The sequence below is a fragment of the Mobula birostris genome, chromosome 19 (genome assembly GCF_030028105.1).
Source record: "Mobula birostris isolate sMobBir1 chromosome 19, sMobBir1.hap1, whole genome shotgun sequence".
Taxonomy (NCBI): Eukaryota; Metazoa; Chordata; class Chondrichthyes; order Myliobatiformes; family Myliobatidae; genus Mobula; species Mobula birostris.
This window is the reverse complement of record NC_092388.1, coordinates 17,818,213-17,842,193: the sequence shown is the minus strand read 5'-3', so window position 1 is coordinate 17,842,193 and position 23,981 is coordinate 17,818,213. Positions and strand designations below refer to the sequence as shown.

At 39.7% G+C, this 23,981-nt stretch overlaps 1 protein-coding gene and 1 long non-coding RNA gene across 3 annotated transcripts in view; one reads left to right on the top strand and one right to left on the bottom strand.

Moving 5' to 3' along the window:
- Positions 1–8,217: 8,217 nt before the first annotated feature.
- irx2a (iroquois homeobox 2a) lies at positions 8,218–12,424 on the bottom strand. 2 transcript variants are annotated; one of them, XM_072283020.1, is made up of 5 exons: positions 11,989–12,424; positions 10,694–11,102; positions 9,423–10,106; positions 9,111–9,174; positions 8,218–8,811 (listed from the first exon to the last, which is right to left on the bottom strand). In XM_072283020.1, the coding sequence occupies exons 1-4, from the start codon at positions 12,223–12,225 to the stop codon at positions 9,131–9,133; spliced, it is 1,374 nt and encodes a 457-aa protein (XP_072139121.1). In that variant the 5' UTR covers positions 12,226–12,424; the 3' UTR covers positions 8,218–8,811; positions 9,111–9,130. The 2 variants fall into 2 exon arrangements, with proteins under 2 accessions (XP_072139121.1, XP_072139122.1); XM_072283021.1 differs by lacking the exon at positions 9,111–9,174.
- Positions 12,425–12,574: 150 nt separating this feature from the next.
- The window catches only part of LOC140212319 (uncharacterized), a 36,869-nt gene continuing 25,462 nt past the window's right edge, over positions 12,575–23,981 (top strand). Inside the window, exons 1-2 of the long non-coding RNA XR_011889693.1 lie at positions 12,575–13,082; positions 20,217–20,596. This is a non-coding gene — a long non-coding RNA (uncharacterized lncRNA). The remainder of the gene's footprint in view (positions 13,083–20,216; positions 20,597–23,981) is intronic.

Below are 23,981 nucleotides of genomic sequence, written 5' to 3'. Positions count from 1 at the left end.
CAGATTTTAATTTATAAGATTTGTAAAGAGATTGGGTTTATCAGAGTACAAAAGTCCTGATTTGTTTTTGAGTGGAGTAAATGTGTTATTGGGAATTTCTGATTGGAAAACATATTTCTGTTCAGAAGCATTGCAGATCTAACAAGGTCGTTCTTCCTGGTGAGGCAATAGCAACAGTACATGCTACTTCTGAATTTAGTTTAAGGCTAATCTTAATTTTATCGATTATGCTTTACACAAAAGTGATTTAAAATACTCTCAGTATGAAGTACAGTTACCAGGCCATCGAGATAGTTATTCATATCAGTTGAAGGGTTCATGAATGTACGAGTCACCTCGTGATCTAAATATGACCAAAAGGTATCATCCAACCTGTCACTCAAAAATATGATAACGCCTGTATCGTTACAACACCCGTGATAAGATGCAGTCAGTCCATCGGACGGTGGAATGTCTTCATATGCCACGTGTCTGAAGTTGTGAACCAATCAGTGGGCGATTCAAACTTTTAAAAGGAAAGTTTTGATTTTCAAGGTCCACTTATACCGAATACACATTCTCCCACCGTGAGCATCTGGGTGAACGTTTACTTTCTCTCGGCCATGTATTTTATATGGTTTGCTTTTCGGTCCGTATTTTTTTTCACTAGATACTGATCATAGATGTAAATGAGCATTAAATGCCTGCAGATACAGGCGGGGAAGTCCTGCAAGTATCGCATTCTTTATTTCATGCCGCAAGAACAGAGGGGCACGGCGAAAGGGCCATCTGTCTATAACTGGAATCATTTAAGAAGAAAGAGATGAAAGTGTAATTAGGCGAATGAATTATGCTGAACACAGCCGAGCGTTTCTGAGGATTGAGTTGCGGATCTTTCTCCACCTTGTCCTCAGCCAAGCGGCAGGAAACAGCTGGGCAGAATTTTTGAGTGCCTTTAATGAATTGAAATCTTCGTTGTTAGGACTTGGTGATTAAATGAAATAAGACTAATATTCCTGGGTGACTTCGCTGAAAGCCGAGTGCCCCGAAAGCAAAGCTTGTCTCAAAGTGAGCCATCTTGTGCTGCTTGCGGAGTTCGCATGTATGTGGACGAGCCATCTCGCCATCTCTAAAGCCGCACAGCCAGGAGATACCTCTCTAGTTAATAGATAAGCGAAAGGAGTTCCGCAAACATTTAAAATTATGTGCCAACGTTGGACCAGTTATTAGATGGACCTGTTTCCAGCGTCCTTAGTCCGCTTTGAATACAATTTGAGATTCTGTATCTTTTTAGATTAGGCATCTAATTTCAAGCATATACTTAAGGAAGTATAATACCAGTCGAGCACGTGTTTTGATGCTCAAGAATTCGTATAGTTAACGCACTTAAGCTATTTCAGCGTCTTTTTTTTAAAGCGGATATACAGGAACAAAATTACTCCTATACATCATGCAATAAAATATCTGTCATTTAGTCGTTCTAACAATATATAGACACAACAAGAATGCCTTACAAATTCGTAAACAAAAACTTTCTGTTGACCACCTAGGCCCCATGCTTCGATCGCTGAAACTTGCCGAACTGCAAGACGCTCCCCCTCCCCACCACCCCCTTCCTGTCCGTTTCTATATGCGTTCAAAGTTTTAAATAGTTTTTAGATCGTCAGCCTTCTGGGAGAAAACTTTTTTCAGGCGCTTAGAGAGGCATTTTAGAACGTGTGAAATATTACAATTTTATTTACTAAACACCGAAGAACCTATTTCTGAGTGTCGGTCTGCCTATTGCAATTGAAATGAAGAATCACAACATTTAGCCAAGGAAGTATTACAATATCATTGTAAGTACAATAGTGAAACATTTATACAGAACTGGCTTCGACACTTCAGCTAAGTTAACATACAGTTCCAACGAGTAGTCGAGCCTCCTGCTGCAAGTTTAGCTCAACATGGACATCGTATGCAACATTTAATTCGCCATTAATACATAAAGTTCGTTGTTTGGGGGGAGAAAGAGGCCGTGTCTTTTGCTTGCTGAAGTTGCAGGATTTATCGTCCTGTGTATTTTTTGGTGTTGAGTGTCCAGGGGTGATTAAATTTTCCTTGTTGAGCCTTGTAAAAACCTGACTTAATCATGTAAACTTCTGTGTAAGCAAAATAGAGAAAACTTCAAAGGGTCAAAAAGCCTTCGGGGATTTCGAATGAGACGCCAGCAATAGATATAATCTGCTTGCTGAATTCTGGCTATATTTGTCCAGGAACTCGTAGGAGCAAACCCTCTAAGGTAGAGATACTGTGTTAATTCATCCTTTATCCCCTCAGAGAGTATAGGCTTTGTGAGGCCAGGCAGCTCTCCGCTAAGGAGAGTTACTTGCCCAAACCCTAAAGTGAAGTGATGGAGTAATTTGAGATAATGACTTGGTAACAGGCTCGGGCAGACCTTGAATACAGAAGTGAGAGATGTTATCGCCTAAGACTGGCTCTTAAAATGTAGTTTTCTTCTTACAGTTAGTCAAAGCTACATTAACATTCCATACAGAGCTGCTAAACAGGACTTTAAACAGAATCTTAATTAGCCCTGAAACTGCGCGCAAGGGTTTATTCATTGCGCTCTTAACTAATGTTAGCTGTCAGGATATTTTTTTTCTTGGTTCTTTAGGGGATATCGTGTTCTGCTGCAAAGCATGACAGAAATCTAATGTGGATTGCAAAAGTCCTTGCAGATGAGGAATCTGTATAGTCTGCCCGACTCCAAGACTCTAATGGCCAGGCAGTGTTTACAGTACAGAAGGAACATTTATGACAACCTCGCCTACCAGACCCCCGCACAAAACTGCCTTTAAGTTCGCAGATGAAGGTAATAAAATGTACGCAAATAGGGTATAACCTCCTATTATCCCGCGCGGGATGCAGAACTGAAATCCTTTTCAATTCCTGTTGCGGTGAAGAAGGCTTATGGCTAAATCAAAATATTACACACTGCAGGTCTGTTGTTTGTTTGTTTATCCTGTTCTGAAATTAAATTCCAAGATTATCCCTGCCATTGATCATTGGCAACTATTGCAGGGATACCACGCTGAAATTCAATTTTCAAATAACATACTGCAATACTCAATAGAGCTGATTGTAGCACGGGGTTTTATTAAGGCTGATAACGCCAATCACAAACACTAAGTCGTTAGGTTAGTGCGTGTTAGGATGTATAAGGGCGTTGTTAATGCTCTGCCCTCCACTCCACCTAGTCCAATAAAAACTAGCTACATGTGGTATTTTTCACTGACAGGAGGAGACAAAACATTACACTGGGAAGAGTTCTGTGCATCTGGGATATTTGTGCCTTATTAAAGATTTACAATAGCAATTAGGGCTTTAAAACTATAAAACATTTTAATAGCCTCAACGATTTACACAAAACAAGATGTGCACATCCGTTAGCGTGAGGACATCATTTAAGGACCGATGTGTTTGCAAGACAGAGCAAATGAGAGCTTCAAAGTACAACAATAATTTTTTAAAAAATCAGTGGTGTTGCTGCCTTTTCATCCTGCCCACGTATCTGTTATTTATATCACTTCCTGTATTGCGAATTGCATGTGTCGATTTTTAAGAAATTATGCTGCATATTTTTTGGGCTAGGCTGAAGGCAGCACTAAAATGACGCAGAAGAAAATAATCAGGTGTTCTTGTACATATGAATAACTGCGTACATAGTGGAACATTTCTAAAATCCATTTGCGTTAATGTGGCTATGATGACTCCAAGGGTCCCCGGCGGTGCGGTAATTAGTATAGTCTAGGTTCCTATGTCTTTGTTCTAGAGAAATGTCAAGGGTTAAAAATCCGCCGCTTTTGCCCTATTCCTTGATCTGGAAGAAAAAGAAGCTGTTGGCACCTTTATGGGGCTTAGGCATGCTGATACTTTGAACAGAACCTGCCCACTAACTTTGATCACACTTATCAATCCCAGCTGCCGTCTATTTGTTTGTCATTTCGGTCTTTTCCATCATAATGATTATTTATAGGCTGCAAAATGAACACTCTGAACCTGTTTTTGCCAGACACCGCGCAGAAGAGTCAAGGGCAAGAAACAACGTTGCTCACCAAATTATAACCAGATCAGGAATGACTTCATTAGCAAATCCTCGCCGATTGGCTGGGCTCATGGGACCTACTCCAGTAAACACAACTTCTATTTATACCCGTAGTGACTGCATGCGTTTAGCTGTAATACATATCAGCGATTCTATCGGTATAAGTACTTCCCGATAAGAGCTAGATTTACTTTATCAAACATACCAAATATTATTAATCAACACATATAATTATTTTTTAAATTAAACCAAATACATCTTCCATTTATCAGATTGGAAGTTTTTTTTCTCTCTCTCTCGACCATGATCATTATTTTTAACTACTTAATGGAGAAAATCTATTTGGATATTTGATTTGTTTCCATCGCATAAACATTTAAAACGAGAACCCATCGTAAAGCAAGATATTATACGTGAATAACAGGCAGAGGGGAATTAATACAATATATTGTATGTAAATAAATCAAAATATAATTGTATACATGAATCGTAACACTGGGTGTTAGTTTATGATTGCAACAGGCGGAGACGATCTGTTAATTGGCGGCGACTACCCAACGTAAGCAAAATACATACGGCAATTGAGTAATTGACTTTGGACGTCTATATTAAAAAGTTTGAAATGTCTTCATTACAATTTTAAGAAACAAATAATGCTGAAGTGTGAACCCCATATTTCTTTCGAGAAGAGTTTGATCTTAAAATACGGCCTCGGCTTCGTAGCCAATACTGTATTATGATCGAATAGAGTTTATGCAAGATAACGGCTCCAGTTCCGTTTTGGGTTGTAGATTCTGTTATATTTAGGTACTGTATTTATTTTTTTTTTGCAGTCAACTTTAAGTGCAAAAATAGGTCGCTATTTTACAGCAACTTTTGATCTATCTGTACAAACTGTGACGGCCTTAGTCAGAATAAATTCTTGAAATGTTATGAACCCGAAAGCACTTGACTCTTCTTTTCGCCTAGTGATTCGTCCCTTTTTGAAAAGAATTAAAATTCCTGTATATACTGAGCTGTTGAACTCGGATGATATTTTCTCTGCATTTCCATACACTTGTACTTACAATCATTTGATAACATGTTCAGATTATATGTAAAATGACAGATACAGAATTTTTAATCAGGTATTGTGCTTTCATGTGTGACATCTTAAAAAAAGCAAGTCAGGGGTTCACATTGGAAACGACTATATTGGTATAATACAGCCAGTAATATTAATTGAGCTTCATAGGTGTTCTGAAAGCCATCAATGTATCACTCGCTTGTCTGTGCATGCAGTATATATGAAATAAGTGAAATTGTCGCCGGTATGATCCAATGATATCTATTTCCATGTACGAGAGCTTTCGAACAAATTAGTTCTAAATTCTATACTATGATTAATGTAAATGTAAGCCCACACCCCCCATTTCCACCACGACGGCATTCCCCGCCCCTGTCCCCTTACCTCCCCCCACCCCACTCCGCCCCAGCACCACAGTCATCACCATCATACCCGTCCAAAATAACCACTTCAAAATACGGGTCTTTGTATTTACTTGAGATTGTTTTAGCTTTGTATTTTGCGAGATGAACACACCATAGTCTGTATTTAAAGGGAAATCCCGTTAAGTAGAGTTTATGGTACAATTTGCAGAGGTTAGGGAGGAGGGGCGGTACTATATTGTCAACGTACCTTCTACCTTTTAATGAAGATAATTAGCTCATTCAAGGCGAAGACTTCAGTGTCTTTCTAGGCTATTTAATCGTCAGGGAAAGTGTAAAAAAATGCAGCTGATTGTCTTCATTATGGCTTTCAAACTGTTCCCATTAGGCTTGTGAAGCACTTCTTCAGCTGCCTTAAATAAGCTCATACATCTCCCTACTCTTCTCCAGCAGGGATACTAGCCTGTCTAAAAGGAGCTGGTCACAGGATAACACATATACGCGCGGTATCTGCCTCTTTAAAAAAAAACACTGTATTATGTACTTAATCAAACGATTGAAGATATTCCCTAGCAAAAGAAAAAAAAACCGTCGGTGCCCGCTTACTGAAACAATACCGCTTTCATTGCGAATAAATGTTGATATTTGAGGAGACTAGAGAAAAGTACAGCGCAACCCAGCGTGGAAACCGCCTCGAGTAATATTTGACAACACCGATATTCCCGCAGGAACCCACCTGAGATTAAAGATTAAATTTCAATAAATCAGCTCAAATAAAACGCCGTGAACTGGATGTCTGGACTGTTTGGCTTTGCGTTTAAATTGCCTCTGCTTGCTTTTAGTATTGTTTTCTAAAGCCCCAGAGACACGTTCCTATTCATATCAAACACTATTTAAATAGAGGATACTTTCTTCACTTTGTGACCTTTTGAGCTCAGTTACGCCACTGCCGCATTAATGACTACTTTGGTCTACCGACAAAATAAACAAAGTCTGCTTTAATTAACACAGCCATATTATCAAAAAAGGCGTTATTATAAACTACTTTCTTGAAAACAGTACTTCCAGTCAGTTACAAATATAACTCTCACAGACAAATTCAGATGGAATTGTTTTGAAGGATTTGCTTAATTTAGGGGGAGTGGAAATGCGAATGCGTTAAATAACAATCCCTGAGTTAGTCTTTGGTTATTACATGTCTTTAATGAAATAACGGGACGGGGTGGAGTGCAGATTGTGGCAGAGTAGAAGAAGACGCGTTTAGTTTTATTCACCGAAATTAAATTCTACAGATACTAAAGTCTTTCTCAGGGTGGTATGCGATGCTGCTGTTGTTCCTAATCAGTGTCAATATTATGCAGCAGTTTAAAAATGCTTGTTTCTTGTCAAGAGATGAAGGAATATTCCTCTAATAAATGATAAACGGCAAAGACAAAAGCTATTGCTCCTCCCGAATAAATCTGGGACTGTATAACAATATCAAGCTTGATCAATGAACGGGTCATTAGACACTTAACATCCCGAAGCCTGATGGCTTCAAGTGTTGCAGGGGATCACTTTCAAATGCCCTTCGCTAACGAGAAGTGACCAACGCCAACAATTTTCAGAGCGAAATAAGTCACTAGGGAAGCTATCAGAGACTGCGTGTCAATTTCTCCTGTTAGAGCAATTTCTCCTCAGCCGCCAGGTTGAGGCATTTGAGATGGCAGATGTTTAGACAAGATTTTATAAATTGTCGAATATCCTCCATAATGAACCCCGACTGGCCGCTCCAAACGGAACAGCAACTAGTATTCCTCCCGCTGGGATCTACTCCTCTTTAAAATCGCGCAGTAGAAAATTATTACTCATCCTACGGAGAGAAATGCATGGGGCCTTTGAAATATTTTGAGATTGATTACAGCGAAGTCAAAGGCGTTGTTGTAGGCCGTCGACTTGTCACAATGGCTAATTCTGGATATTTATGTTCCTTTGGAAAATGCGCTAATTATTATAATTAATTGCATATCTTTACTTTTTCTTTAAACAAAATGATTCGTGCCACCGAATATATCGTGGCCATTCAAATAAAAAGGAATGAAAGAAAAATTAAAACTTGTTATGTTCTGCAGGTTTTCACCTTTCCTTAATCTTTCCACCTTATTTTTCCGAAATATATTTCATGACATCAGTATTGAATCGTGTTACCCTCAAGCTTCCGAATCCCCAATTCATAACTTTTTTTAAAAAAATATGGAATTTTCGAAAAAAAAACGAACCTTATGCTTTTACTTGGTATGCAAACTTATCTACATCAGTGATGTGCCCTTCCAAAACAGTTGCAATGGAAATGTCAGCGGAAGTTGGAATTTATATCAGTGGAACGTAAATCGTATCCCAATTGATTACCTTATATTTCAGGTACACAACAGTATCGGCCAAACCGACAATTATCAAATATATCGGCGCCCTATAATCCTGAAACTAGATAATGCTATTTTTAAATACGTAATGAATATCTGCTTTTGGCTGCAGTTTAAATATTCAACAGAGTAGAATATTGAAGTTTCCACGAAGGTTTGATATTGTTCTCAGCTTTGCTGCCTACTCTCAAAAAATAAATAACAGTTTTGATTTGAAGTAAATATCAAACGCATGTTTAAAGATGTTTAATTCAGACTCCATAATCAAAGCAAAATAAAATATTTTAATGACAAATGAACTTTGTAAAAGTAACGCCGAATAATTCAAACAACGTTTTGAAGAAATTGCAGTTACAGGCTAGTCAATTTTATTTACATTTTTAAAGATATAAATTAGCAAAGAGTGCTTATAACAACCAAACAGATTGTAATTGTCATCACGTTTCCAAAATAACAAGCAGATTTATTTACAAAATGTTCAGTTTCCATTGCAATACAACTTGCATAAATTACTAGAAGCTTTATGTCATCATTACAAAAATAAATATCAAATGTTTTCCACTTTTTCAGATACTCAAGTTCTTCAATCACATTGTTCTACTGTATATCTACAAATAGTTTTACAATAAAGCCGCATTACACCTAGAACGTGGCAAATAAACGGATTAAGTGAAGAAAACCTGAGAAGACATTATTTTCCAAAAGTCACATATACAGAAGAATAATTAACCAACAAATGCACAGATATGTCGCACGGATTTGCTTTCTTAATAACATAATCTGTGGAATTAAAATAGTGCTCTGTGGGTCTTCTCTATACAGTGGCACGAGATGTGATCCGGTATTATGTACATTTTTTGCTTAATAGCTGGGGAGATGGCTCGCTGACATTTTCAAAGCAATTGTGACACCTACCTGCAGACCAAGGAAATAAAAGAAAACCCAGTCAACCAACTCCTTCAATTGTTATCACACGGCTGTCACAGTTTTAAAGACACCGACCACATCTCTCTTAAAATATCGTAGGAATTGTGATAGGGGTCAGTCTCCTTATAACCTAAACGTTTCTTACCGGTAAATTAACGGCCTTAAACAAGGATGCAATTTTCATATAGAACATTATTTCCTTTGTGTGTATTCATTCCCTCATTTGTTTTCAGTACTTTGATTCTAAACTTTTCAATTTAGATGTTTTAATGCATACGATCACTTACTTGCACTGCTGATAAAACATCTATAGATATGGTTGCACTCCTACTCTGCAGACATCACTGGGGTCTGTCAAAAAATACAACCAGCATTTAGTCACAGCTCTCTCTATGTGTACCTACCAACCTACGACTAACTAAGAATGCAAGTACAATTTAAATTCTCGAGCAATCAAAAACATTTGACGGACCCAGCTCAAGTAGGTGTCAACTGAAGCGGGGCTTTATAATTGAAGCAGTTGTTTTTAAGGGTGCTTTGGTGCCTATGGTTAACGGCCAGCTTTTCATTGGAAACAGAAAGCTTGCATCAGCACGTACCTTTTTTGGAGTCGTAGTTCGTGGCTCTGAAGTGCTGCTCTAGCTGGGAATTGGTACTTTTCAGAGAGTCTGTGTTCTGCTTTTGCACAGAAGTGTTTAAGACAGTCTCGTTGGTGCTGTACCGCAGTATGCCTTGGCTTTGCAGGTGATTAAAGTTAGCATAGTTCGTATAGTTAGTGTAAAAGGGGGACGTATAGTAAATGGGCCTGCCAAGGATTGAAGTGGCCGGGTAAGTAGAGCTGGACGACGACGACGAGGAGGTCTGCGATGAAGAACATATCTGACCGATCTGCTGTTTAATATCCGAGGTGGCGATTTCCGCTAAAGACCAGAGCTTGGGTTTGCTGACTTGAGTTTGTGAAGCTGAAGAGATGATACTGTTCAGACGATTTTTATTTCCACTGCCCGAGCTCTCTTCCTCTTGAACACTAAGGAGTGTGGCATCCACCCTAGCGAGAGGCGAGGAATTCATAGTTTTGTGGGATAGTTCCCGATCCTCTTCCTCCTCATCGCTGCCACCATCATCATCGTCAACATCATCGTCATCAACAATACAATTGTCACATTTTTCCTTCGATTCCGATCCAGATTCGCAAATGCTGTCCTCCACTCTGTTCACTTTATCCCCCTCGCATTCTGGGGAACAGGAGCTGTCAGTCAGCGTGTCGACATGCAAACTAATACCTGGAACAAAACATGAAGAGCTTTTGATTCATTGGGTCCGATTGTCCCGCTTTACATTTTTAAAAAAATGTATACCATCAAAAAGGCCTCAGTGTACGATACACAATCATCTAAACTCAGGCAAAAAAAAAGCATACATTTCTATTTATGCACAAGTAGTTTTAATGGATATTACACCCATCAGGCAACCGTATCACAACGTTACGTAATTGATAGCATTGTTGTATTGGCCAAGTCCCCTTCTGTTCAAAATAATGGTTTTATGGGAGACTGGTTATCTAAATAGGAGAGTCAACGTCGCAATATTTAACATCTCTACCTTGAGACAAGCATTTATCAATGTGCCGAAAGTCACTAAAAGTTATGTGTAGTCAATTTGTCTAAAAGTAGTAATATCCATTGTGGGGGTGATTCTTAAATCTTTAAGCCTGCTTGCATGCACGGAAGTGTGTGCAGCGTGGCCACAACAGCATGAATGCGCCAAATATCCATTCAGTATGTGTCTTAATGTTGATCTTGTCAGTCACAATTACGCAACAGTGACTGGGAGGAAATGGTTAAGAAGAACATAAACCATTATCACAAACCTTCATCCTCGGCTGAAGTTTCGATGTGGTCATGTTTTTTCTCAGAACTTTCTTCCTTGCTTCTTTCACTTTCTCCCAAGTCTTCCTCCTCCTCGTCCTCGCTCTTATTCCTAGGGGCCCAGGTCATCTTGTTCTCCTTCTTGAGCCTCCTCCTGGCGTTGGCGAACCAAGTGGAGACCTGGGTCAGGGTCATCTTGGTGATGATGGCCAGCATGATCTTCTCCCCTTTGGTGGGGTAGGGGTTCTTCCTGTGCTCGTTGAGCCAGGCTTTGAGAGTGGCTGTGGCGTCTCGGGTGGCGTTCTTCCTGTAAGCAGGGTCGTTGAGTTGATAAGGGTAAGCAGCGTTGCCGTAAGGGTGGTAACTGAGGGTTCCTGCCATCCCCGTGGCGTGGGCATCGTACGGCGAGCCCTTAAAATGCAACAAGGTATCCCATCGTTATTGCAATATTTTATGCAATGAATTCCAAATCACAAATTACTGATCATAAAAAGATTTTAGTATTAATTGAACTGAAATCCTATTCAACTCATTTCATTATTCTAACACTAGTTTCCGTGTGATTTCAAATAAATATTGATAATGCTATACTCTTTTTTTTATTTTAATTATCTGAGTTCTATTTTCAGGGCACTTAAAACATGGCGGCGAGCCTCCTTCCTACATTATCTTCAAACCACTTGCAGCAAGTTACAAACAATAAATCTCGTTGCATTTTTAATAAAACAAACAATTCATTCTCACGGGCATTGCTATTTAGCTGTTGTTTTGATTTGGTTGTGCGGACTTAAAGCACCGAGACCATCTTCCCCCGACCTTTTCTAATTATATGCAGGAGCGGCAATACAATTACCACCCGGCTTTACTTCCGAAAATTAGCAATCTTTAACTTTCACCGTCTGCATTTCGCCACGTTTCCCCCTCGAATGCTTGCATCTCCTACTCCCCAACCCCCGCCCATCGTTAAACTTTCTCTGAGTTGAACAGATGTCCTCTGTCGTGACGGATTTTTCAAAACTAGTTAAATGTTTCCTTTAGATTAGAACAAGTCATTTCTCTTTTGTGCATGCGTTTTGTTACCAAAATAAAAGCGCAATTCGCAGTGACTGGGATTGCCTATTGGTATCTCAATCTCCCTTCCATTAAGCTACGTGATAAATTTAACAACGCATTCAAACATTTTCTAAAACGAAACTTCCTTAAAGCCAATATTTTCCAAATTAAAAATAAATCCGAATTAAAAATTATATCAAATAATAACTCCATAAATGCAGTCATTTTAAATTTATTGACGTACCATGAAGGACGGGAATCCAGCTGCGGGGTCAGTTGAATACTGAAGCGGGTTAGTGAAGCCTGCAGAGGGGGCTGTAAATGCTGCCGAGCCTGCGTAGGGACTGAACGCGGAGCCGGACGAGGCTCTGCCCAGTTCTTCGCTCCTCGGGGCGGTCAGCGCGGAGGCACTGTATGCTGGGCACGAGTAAAGAGCCAGCGACCCTGCTGGCTGGTATAGATAACCCTGAGGATAAGACATTGCTTTCCAAAACAAAACAGAACAACAAAAGATTTGTATATTTTTAAAAGGAACAAAAGAGACAGAGAGAAAGGAGAGAGTTCGATTGTTACTAAAGAACCAGCATAGAGCTGAGATTCCCCCCCACCCCCCTTTTTGGCTGAATGCTGGGTTAGGAAGGTGTCTGCATGGAGCTGCAGGAGCTGCTCTAGTGCCTGAGTGCTTTTGCTAAGCGCCGCTGCTGAGTTCTGGTTAGATAGAGTGGCGGCGGGCAGCGACTGTCAATCAGGTGGCTTATTTACATATCATCACCCGCCCCCTCCGGCCCTGCCAGCTCCGGGTTGTTTCAGTCAACCAGCGGCCGCAGGCACTCAGCTCTCAGCCAGGGACCACTCTCTGCAGCCCCTCTTTCTCTTCATTCCTCCTTTCCGTTTTCATTTTGGTTTCAGCATCGCGGTGCTTCATCTAAACGGTTAAATGCGGCTGTGAATTTTCTCTTTCCCTTTCCTTCGCCGCCTGCCTTGCTCTGTACACCGCATTCTCTTTCCCCCACACCTCTCAGTTCTTGCCCTTTCTCCTTTAATTGCCTCTCGTTTCCTTCTCTCTGCCTTTTTTTCCCCCTCAGTCTGGGCGATTCTATTTTGCAGGGCTGCAGTTTCCCGCTGCCGCACACTGCCGTTCTTCATGTGAGCCCCTTTTGAAACATCCCTTAGAACGATGCAATGCACCGGGGAAAAATGCAAACAATAACCGGCGTCGATGCTGCTCCTAAAAGAGTCTTAACTCAGCTGAATGCCTCAGAGTGAGAAACATTGGGAGTGCACTATCCAACACAACTTAATGCTCGCCATTTCTAAATAAATCTGACACAATTGCAGGTAACCTGTGCAATTTCATGTGTTCATGTCGAGTTTTAAATGTTCTTGTATTTAATCTATGATTCATTTATGGCTGTTTTTTAAATTTTGGAAATCCTCTTTTCGCCCTTTTTTGTCAGCAGATTTCTCGTCAAACCTCCTCGACTGGCTATTTCTGTCACCGAACTATGCCCATGGCCTAGATTTGATTCCATATACATTTAAAATAAATGAATAATGAACAAACGGCTCTGGGATCGTGAAATATACTCTGCTTTTGCGAGTATTGAAATGCTTTTCGTGGAGTGCAGATTTCCCACAGCGAAAATTACACATAGTTACTTAAAATTCGACGGGCAATATTAGAATTTCAATTCGCCAGAAATAATGGGGGATTGTAAATAAAAAATGAATCTAGATTGACGTGTGTGGAAATGATGTTGGACAAGCTGACGCTGTTAAACGTTTGTTTAAGATTGTTCGCAAGACTAATTGCATGGCAGCCAAAGGAAAAGACGTGCGCGTTTAACGGAGTCCTGGAAATTAGTGAGAGATATCAGCTTGAAAAAAAATCAATCAATTAGAGAAGGCTGGAGTGTATTAGGGAGTGTCAAGAGCAAAAGAGGGGAAATGGAAATTAAACGTTTGCTGACTAGCTCTGGGGCAAGTTTTAACGAACTTGAACCAAACAGGCGGTAAAGTGAGAGGAACTGCGTTCCCGGCTCGTGTCGGTGAAAAGGGTCAAATGAGGGAAAGAATAATGGCGAAGTAATTTGAACTTGGCAGTCGGACAGGGGTTGAGGGAGAGGGAGCTGGTGGATTGTGCGCGGACTGCGCTCGCTGAGAGAACCCCATCGTAAAACAAGTTGGTTGGGCTGCGACGTTACGAGCCTTGCACCGACTGGCAAGCTATCTACATGTATTATTAAAACAACACTTACGCACGTGGTGGTAAAATAACTTGGATTTAATGGGAGTCACCGAAAATCTAATTCTAATCGCATTGACGTGGATCACAACTGGACTGTCTGTTATTGGCTTGCAAATCTGATCATGGATCAAGTCACTCCTGCGTTCGGAGAGAATATTTGTAAACGAAAGCTTCTTTAACAGATGTAGGCAAAATATTTAGTACTTAGTATATGGATTTGGTATTGAAATATAATTCGAGATTTCGGATTTCTTGTGATTACTTTATCTCGGTTCAGTTACATCTGGGTGAATCCACTCACACAGTAACATGCCTCTGTTCTAGTCCGTGCAAACGCGACTCCTGCATGCCTGACCTAATATTCTGCGATGTTTGCATTTACCAGTGGGTGATAGCGTACTCTGTAATCTTAATGTTGCCCCTCTAATGTCACCTCCATCAGTTCCCTAAACCAGTAATTGACCTGTATTGTGTGGGTGATTTAAAACAGTTTATAAATTGATTATTGTAATACGGATTGAATAAAACGATTTTGATATAATTACAGCCATTCGGTCGGGAGGTTTCTGTTGGTTTTAGAGCTGCGTAGATATATCCAAGAACAAAACAAAAAAAAATATCAAACGGAATAATCCCTTCTTTAGTATACTTAGGACGCACAACAGAACTATACAAGACCATTTATATTCCAGTTGTCATTGCGTTGCACTATGAAGATCTATCTCTACTCACCGTTTCATTTCTTTCATTCTAATAATTGCAAAGTGCCAAACGTTTTAATGGCAGATCGACATGTCACCTGAGACAGACGCTGCCTTTTTGAATATGTAAAGCATCGAGGAATTCTGCATACGCAAATGGAGGATATTTTAAGCAGGCAGCTCACGGTTTTAAGGTTTTCTTCTCACTCTATTTAAATAGAAGCCGTCATCCATACACGGATGCGTGTATTTGCAATCAAGATAACTAGCAAATACAATTGCAATCAAGATTAGTAAACCCTGCGCGCATACTCCTGGGACTCACACTTGGAATGACAGGAGGCTTGTCCCGTTGTAATTCGTCTTCTCTCGCATTAAATTGCATTAATGAACACTCCGCTCATTATCACACTGTTACAATGAGAACAGTTTTACAACTAGTACATGAACTTACATCCACACCCACACCCCCGTTTTCGCATGACCCTGGATAGGGAAGCAGTCTACCACTTAACATTTCAATCGCCACGTCTAATACTACTTTACAAATTTTTTTCAATACTGTAATTATTTAATATTAACACGTTCACCCTCCTACCATGCTGCTTCATGAAGTGCTTCGTGTTCAGGGCTGAATCCTAAATGATAGACTTGTTTTCGAGAATTGAAGAGTACGCAAGAGTGAAAGGAGGAAGATCTATACCAGTAACCCTTTACGACCCCCCCCCCACCCCATGCTCTTATTCCCTCTATACTGTAGTTAACACTTTATTGTCAGTGAAGGTGAAACTTCTAGCAAGAACTTCATACTGACCGAGACAGAGTTATAATTTCCAGCGGGAAACTCCATACGGTACCTTTGACTCGGGCCCTTGCTATGCGGACCAAACAGACCGGGGTTCCGCACAATTTGCAACCCAGAAGACGCTCGATGCACAAAATTAGGCGCAAGAAAAGTGAAATCTTTGGGCCATTATTGATTGAAGCTTTTGTAAGTGGTTAGCACAGATTCATACCGGCACAAACATTGTTTAAACATAGTTTTATTGTTTTATTGGGGAAAAAAGTTTCTTCATTTGTACTCACTATCCCGTAATTTGAATAAATTCTCTTTTGTGTTCCTACAAGTGCATCTTGTTTGTTCAACATTCTATGGTCAACTTTTTAAATTAAATTCCGTTGTCCCGTTTTTTTCGCATAATAACATAGTTTTCGTCATGTGTTTTACAGGGTACAAATACATTAATTCGTTAAAATATTCTTAACAGACCTTGCTGAATTGGATATCTTCGATTGCTTAAATTAAACTAAACCTCTCACTTTCGTTTCGGCTTTGAATATTTGGAATGCGTACACGATTGAACAGACATAAACATTATGCCAATGTTATAAATGAAATATTGTTTGAATTAAATATGGCCCAGCCCTTAGAGAGAAGTTTCCGCTTTATAGTGGTCAATTGAAAAATAGCTTTGACCGGGAAAATGGTGACGGGAATTTTCGGATTTAGAATTCCCAGTACTGTACTTTAAGTATGCTACACATACTTTGCAAATGTTCACGCATTACTAAACATGTTGTAGGATTTAATTTCAGTTGAAGTCCTGCATTAATTCGAAGTCGGAGACTCAAAGCACAGAAGAGGTGCTCTGAGTTTTGAAACAATGACAATCAAATATTATTTCCGACGATTATTGCTTAAACTGCCCCATAATGAACACTTCTAAATGAATACACAAATAGAAAAGCGGCGGAACGGATCGTAATCTAAACTAAGTGCAAAACTAAGGCTAACTTGTTGCTTTTCGCATGCTCTATTGATTTGGAACTTTCTTTGTGATTCGTTCTAATATCACTAGCAGAGAGAAATTTAAAAAAAAGAAAATAAAGATATAATGCTTTTAAAACGGGAAGAAATAGGCGTGCATTTCAGCATGTTCTATATCTTCAATTCCTTTAGGACTCTTGTCTGGTTGGTTACTCTTTGCTCTCTATAGTAATTACAATACCAGAACTTTAATACGTAATCTTCCACAGTTCTAAATATTAAATTTCAACTGGTAAACGCTCAGGCTATACAAGGCTATACTGACAGAAGCCGTGGGGAGAGGGCGCTCGAAGGAGAATGACTGATGCGCCTACCGATTAAGCATAACCCGCCTATGAACATTTCAACCAATGAAACACTGCGCAACTGAATTTCCAAGATATGATCAAAATAGCTTTACATTTTTCCCTTATTACTTGTTACCTGAATCAAAAAGATGAGTTACATTAAACGCATCAAAATCAAACACTCTTTTCTATGCGGCTGTTCTTTATTTGTCTCAAATGCACCTGTTTATTAAATAACGTAACTAGTCGCAGTGGTGAAAGCTTGCAGCTTTATGCATGCAGTTGAACTTGCTAATTCCAATGCGTATCCAATACGTCTACTGCTTATATAATTAACAACAACATTACTGATAGTGAAATGTAACTATGCAAATATGATATTTGAACAGAATTATACCTTATTTTCTTGGAAGACGGATCCATTGAGATTTCGGTAAATAAGGAATGAAACTTCACTGTTGAGAGAGTTCCGGATGTATGCGGTGCCAAATTATTTAAGTATTTCTGATTTCGCCGAGATCAGACTGGCAGACTTCTGTGTGCTTCTGATAGTATTTTTACCTCTAATAATAATAATAATAATAATAATAATAATAAATCAAGGTATAAATGAAATTTCCACCTGTTGATGCAACACCTTTGAGAAAGTAAAATATATATTATTGTAACGAAAGAAGGTGTCGAGAACGAATTGTTCTAAAGAGGGAAAAAGGTTGCCTTAAAATCATTCCATGATCATACAGCTGTTGTTTAAAGAGTCGCACGTGGTATGAGTTTAAAACAAAAGAACAAACTGTCGAATACTTTATTTCTTTATAACTTATAAGCTCTTTTAGGTTGCTTTTGAAGAAATTACGTGAAACCTCTTTCACTCTAACGTAGTTACTAGTTATGTTCGGACGTTCCGAGGAAAGTCCATTCCCATACTGCGGCTGATTTATTTTGTATGTTTATTAGTAAAATTGTACAGATTAATGAAACCAACTGTTGTCCTTCATTCTAACTTTCAATAATATCCAAATAGGCACTTATAAAATCACTAAACAGCACGCTGGCCATTTAATGAAATTAAATTAATTTTGTTATATTTAATATTCGCCGAAGTATTGTACTTCTGAAATACTTTTGTTCTCTTTCTCAGTTTAGCAGAACTGCTCCTCTCGTTCGGCTCAATTTCACATAATTGTAAATCTTGGTTCAGATTTCCTTTGTGTGATATACTGTGCCAACAGACATTCGAAAAATTTTGAAACCATTAGTTGTACTATGTCCATTAATGCCTTAGCCTAAACATTTTTCTTTGTTTATGGCATGTTACCGCATTAGTCTTGGCCCACAATACCAAATGGAGATAGCTTCCTTGCAACTTTCTTGGAAATATTAAAGTGACCTGCAGTCACTTTATTTTGACAGAACCTTACATCATCTAATCACCGGAAAAAGTTCCCCAAGTTATAGAAGTCTTGCCAACTCAACTACCACAAAGCATATATAATCCTATCAGAAAACTATATAACTTGATTTCTCTGATGAATTAAAATGGGGTTTAATGGATTCACTGACGTACTCCTCATATAATTCGCTTTCACCTCGCAAAAGAGCGTACGGCAGTCCTGAATAAGGGCTTCTCCTCGAAGCATCAACTATTCATTTCCCTTCGTTGATGCAACCTGACCTCCGGAGCTCCTCCAACAACGTGTGTGTCTATAATCATGCAGCTAGATTTTTGCTGTTTCAATATAAGGAATAAATTACCTTGGAGAAAGGTCAATTATTTTGGAGAAAGAATAACCAGTAAACATCACTAATTCAAATTATATGCAAGAAGTAACTCAAAGCTACGTCAGCCTACGTTGCATTAGTATAAATAAAAGTTTTAACCGCAGAAAGTTCAACACGAACTTACAAACTTCCTCTTCGCTACTTACCAACCTTTCATTTCTATAAATCATGTGACTAGCTTAGCGTCGTCAAATAACATCCGCGAAAATTCTGCATGCAGATAAAACACGGTTATTATTTGAACTTACAGCAGTGCTGAACACAACCTGGCAGAAAGTAAGGATAGTGTGCTTGACGGTGAGAGGGTAAAACGGAGTGCTTGTATGGGGCGCAACACAGTGAAGTCAATTGTGATTGCAGGTTTCCCCCCAATCATATAGACTAATCATTTTCTCAATTGCGTTGAGTACATTCAAAAGAAATCCCATGCATGTGCCCCCAGTACTCATGCCACAGTTAATCAAATGCTGAAAACTGATCTCATACTGAAATACGATAACGTTCTCTGCAACAAAATAACACTTATTCTTTCTCCATCAGCATATTCTCCATTTCGTATGTTACATGGTCTTGTATTTGTGCGGGATTGGGGGAGAGGATTGGATTGTGGTTATTTTCAGATTGCACGGAGAAGATGATGACACCGATAGTTAAATACAGACCTGAATCTTGAACTTTCTTCACTACTTACATCGAAGTCGGTTGACATTACAAAATTTTCAGCCCTTAGCATCAAAAGTAGCTCAATTAGATATCTGGTCTAGCAAAGTGAGACGTGTTTGTATGTCCCATCAATAATGTGAAGATTTCAGATAGAAGTTTAGGATAAGTAACAATTTTCCAGGTATTTAACCTGCATCACACGCTTATAAATGCTGAGGTGTTTTGAACAGTTTTTTTTTCTATGTGATAGCAAATTCTTATAAAGCGCCGGTCTATCACTGTTAACCAGAGAGGAAAGCACGTATGCAAATAATTGAAAGGGTTTTGCTAAAGTATTCTGTTCTTATTAAATGAGATTAGACAAACTGTTCAGAATTACACTAAAGTTAGTCCTGGTGAAATTATAGACCTCCATCATAATCGATCTCGTATTCAAAAACTGTAAAAAAAAAACGTACAGACATATAACGGTAACATAAACATCTGATGTTTGGTTTGCTAAGTCCATTGGGGCCGTTGGTATAAGCCTTATCTCACCACATAGCAAGTGAAATAAATGCTTGCTGTTCATTGATATAATTGTTTTCGACAGATTAAATAGAATACCAGATACATCGCCATGTCATAGTGAATGGGTATTTCCTATTCCATGGCCAATGTAACATGAATTTTGACATGTAGTTAAGGTATAAGCAAGAATGAAGTAACCTGGTGTCTATAGTCATTCAGTACTTCCAATAACGACATGAAAACAAGCCAGAGAATTTCGCTGCAGTTATAGAGTAACACGAGGATTGGAGTCCTATCAGTCCCGGGAGCAAAGAAGTCCTAAGTATTGTACTTGGATTTAGCATTTGTGGAGTATAATTACAATGGTGTCAAAGTCGATTTAAAGGCAAATCGCCCTAAGACCTCCCACACATTTTCTAAAAATAGCAGGTAATTTGTTTTTCTTTCTTTCAGAGCATTTATATTTTAACTGCATGGCACAAGAGGCACGTTCACACATCATCACCACGTTGAAGGGGGCTGTTTGGCCTGTCGAATCTACGCCTACCTTCAGAGTAATCGCAGAACAGCTCCTTGGTTCCCCCATTATATTGCAAGTGATTTTACAGTAACCAGTTAATCTGCAATCTGCATAATTTTGGGATGTATGAGGAAATCAGAGCATACGGAGATTTCCAAACGTGGCAATCCCTTTGAAAGGGTAAAAGGAAAAGGTGGAATCTTGTTGGAGCTCATGGATATTTTGGACAATGGTCCATTGAATGCACAGGCTGGTGGAATGGAAGATCAGAACCAGGAGAATTTTGTTCTTCCTCTGTCTGTGAGATGAAGAGGTGAGAGTCTAGGTGAGGGGGTATAGATGAGAAGTGATTAAGGGCTCTGCCCACTATGGTAGAGGGGAACCCATGGTTAGAGATGAAAATAAAAGAAGATATTTCTGAGGAATCTGTGTCTCAGGTCCGGTATCCTATCCTATCCCTACATATGATGTTGTATGTATGGCATGTTTCCATGTGTAACACCTACCCCTTCACTTATTCCCTTCCTCTTACCAAGGACCCAAGCAGTCTTTCCTGGCTAAACTGTGGGTTTATCCAAACCAGCATGCTGCATTAGTGCTTATAATGTGAAATCCTCTATAGTGTAGGAACCAAACAATGGCTGGGTGCTCACAACAGAGGATCTAAGAAATGACTGTAAGCTTCCAGATATCTGCACTCCAATTCACCATCCCACTGCCACTCCAATCTTTTATTTATATCCTCCATTACTGTGAGAACACAAGCTCGGGCACATTACAGTCTGTGCTCTCAATATTGAATTCGCCAACTTCAGATAACTACGTTGTCTAAGTCAAGACCGACCATTTCTTTTTTTCCCAGGCTGCTTTTCTTTTTTTCTTCCTATGAATAATTTAGCTTGCTGCAATTGTCTCAGTGGACCATGATGTACATTGGAGAGCACTGGCAACACATTACACAGACAAATGGCTTGACTGCCTTTGTAGTGCTATTTTATTTCACACTGTCAGAGAACATTTTGTAAAAACACACACAAAGAGCCCTGATGAAGGGTCTCATACTGAAACGTTGGCTCTTTATTCCTCTCTATAGATGCTGCCTGGCCTGCTGAGTTCCTTCAGCATTCTATTTGTGCTGCTTTGGAATTCCAACATCTGCAGAACCTCTTGTTAATATTTTCTTTTTCTCCCTTTGCCCTTCCCCATCTGAGACCTTAAGTTCTAAGATGGGGAAGGGCGATAGGAAAGGGCAATACCTTTGACCTTAAATTGGCCACACAGTAGTGTAGTGGTTAGCTCATTGCTTTACAGTGCAGGTGATCTGGATTCAGTTCTTGCTGTTGCCTATAAGGAGCTTGTATATTCTCCCTGTGACTGTGCAGGTTTCCTCTGAGTGCTCCGGTTTCATTCCACAGTCCGAAGACATACCGGTTGGTAGGATAATTGGTCATTATAAATTGTCTTGTGATTAGGCTAGGGTTAAAAACATAGAAACACAGAAAACCTACAGCACGATACAGGCCCTTCGGCCCACAAAGCTGTGCCGAACATGTCCTTACCTTAGAAATTACTTAGGATTACCCATAGCCCTCTATTTTTCTGAGCTCCATGTACCTGTCCAGGAGTCTCTTAAAAGACCCTATCGTTTCCACCTCCGCCACCATCACTGGCAGCCCATTCCACGCTCTCACCACTCTCTGCATAAAAAATTTACCCCTGACATCTCTTCTGTACGTATTTCCAAGCACCTTAAAACTATGCCCTAACGTGATTGCCATCTCAACCCTGGGAAAAAGCCTCTGACTATCAACACGATCAATGCCTCTCATCATCTTGTACACCTCTATCAGGTCACCTCTCATCCTCCGTCACTCCAAGGAAAGAAGGCCAAGTTCACTCAACGGACTCTCATAAGGCATGCTCCCCAAATCAGGCAACATCCTTGCATATCTCCTCTGCGCCCTTTCTACGGCTTCCACATCCTTCTTGTGGTGAGACGACCAGAACTGAATGGGGGGATGGTTTAGTGGCTCAGCTCGAAAGGCCAGAAAGGCCTATTCCATGCTGTATCTGAATAAATAAATAACATCATGGGGCAGGCTTGAATGGCCAGTCAGTCTATTTCACATTTCTATTTTCTTTAGATTAGATTAGATTATGAGGACACTCAGTCCTATTTTATTGTCATTTAGAAATGCATACATGCCTTCAGAAATGACACAATGTTTCTCTGGAGTGATATCACAGAAAACAAGACAGACCAAAGACTAACACTGACAGAACCACATAATTATAACATATAATTACAGTAGTGCAAAACAATACCATAATTTGATAAAGAACAGACCATAGGTACAGTAAAAAAAAAGTCTCAAAGTCCAGAGTTGATCGACTCCCGAGTCCCCGAAAGCTGGCGGCAAAAGGGAGAAATTCCCTGCCATAAACCTCCAGGCACCGACAACTTGCCGATACCTGGGAAGCAACCAACCCCAGCCGACCCCGAGTCCATCTGTCCGAAAACTCCGAGCTTCTGAGCAGCCTCTCCGATACAGCCTCCCGAGCCCCATCCTCTGCCGAGCGCTTTTGACCTCTCCCCGGCTACTGAAACACGTAAAGTCGAGGATTTCGGGGCCTTCAGCTCCGGAGATTCCGGTTACCACACAGTAACAGCGATAGCAAAGCAGTCATTTCAGAAGTTTTCCAGATGTTCCGCTGTGCTCTCACATCTACCTCCATCAAATCAGGATTATTTTTATCAACTTAAACTGATAAAGAGGAGGTTTACGTTCTCAAGGAATGATAAAGGTAAACAGAAATAAAAATATGACTATTCAAAGACATTAAAATAGCAGTAATTATTGACAGGTTCACCACAGCTCAGTTGTAAATGAAGAATTATACTTCAAGTTGACCAGTCATTTGGTTTTTCTAATCTCAACTTTTCAGGTAGTGGATGTTGCAAAAGCTTTCAGTCAGTGAAGGAAGAAAGTTTATGTGAACTCTGCCCTGCTCTGGCTTTGCGTATCAAGCCTGGTGAAAAGATACGTTGAGGAAGGTTATGACAGAGGACAGCAAAAATATTGTCCTTCAATACGTCCAATTTGCGGAAGCAAAGTAGAGCACACAGTACGTTGATAACTCAACATATTGGATACACAAAGTGTTGCACGTTGAGGGTATGAGGCTTGTGGCATATCTATCGGTGTTTTTGAATTAAGCTGGTAAAATCAAAATGTTACTTTTATTTCCTCTGTGACCTAATAGCTGTGATTACAAAAAGGATGGCTGATGTCTGAGCCTGAGGGGGACCAATATCCTTTCAGGCAGTTTTGCTAGAGCTGTTGGGGAGGGTTTAAGCTAAGTTGACTGGGGGATAAGAATTAGACTGATGGACAGGGTAGGGCAGTTGGTATACAAGTCGATGCAGTGTGTAGTGAGACTGAGAGGAAGGACAGGTAAATGATAGGGCAAATTTGCAGTCAGTGGGATGAATTGAAGGGTAACATGGGGGCAAAAATTGAAAAGGGTGATGAATTCATGGGTGAAGATGTTATATTTGTATGCACACAGTATATGCAATAAGGTAGATGAGTTTGTAGCACAGTTCGAAATTGACAGGTATGATGTTGTGCACATTACTGAGTTGTAGCTGAAGGAAGATCATAGTTGAGAACTTAATGTCCAAGGATACACATTGT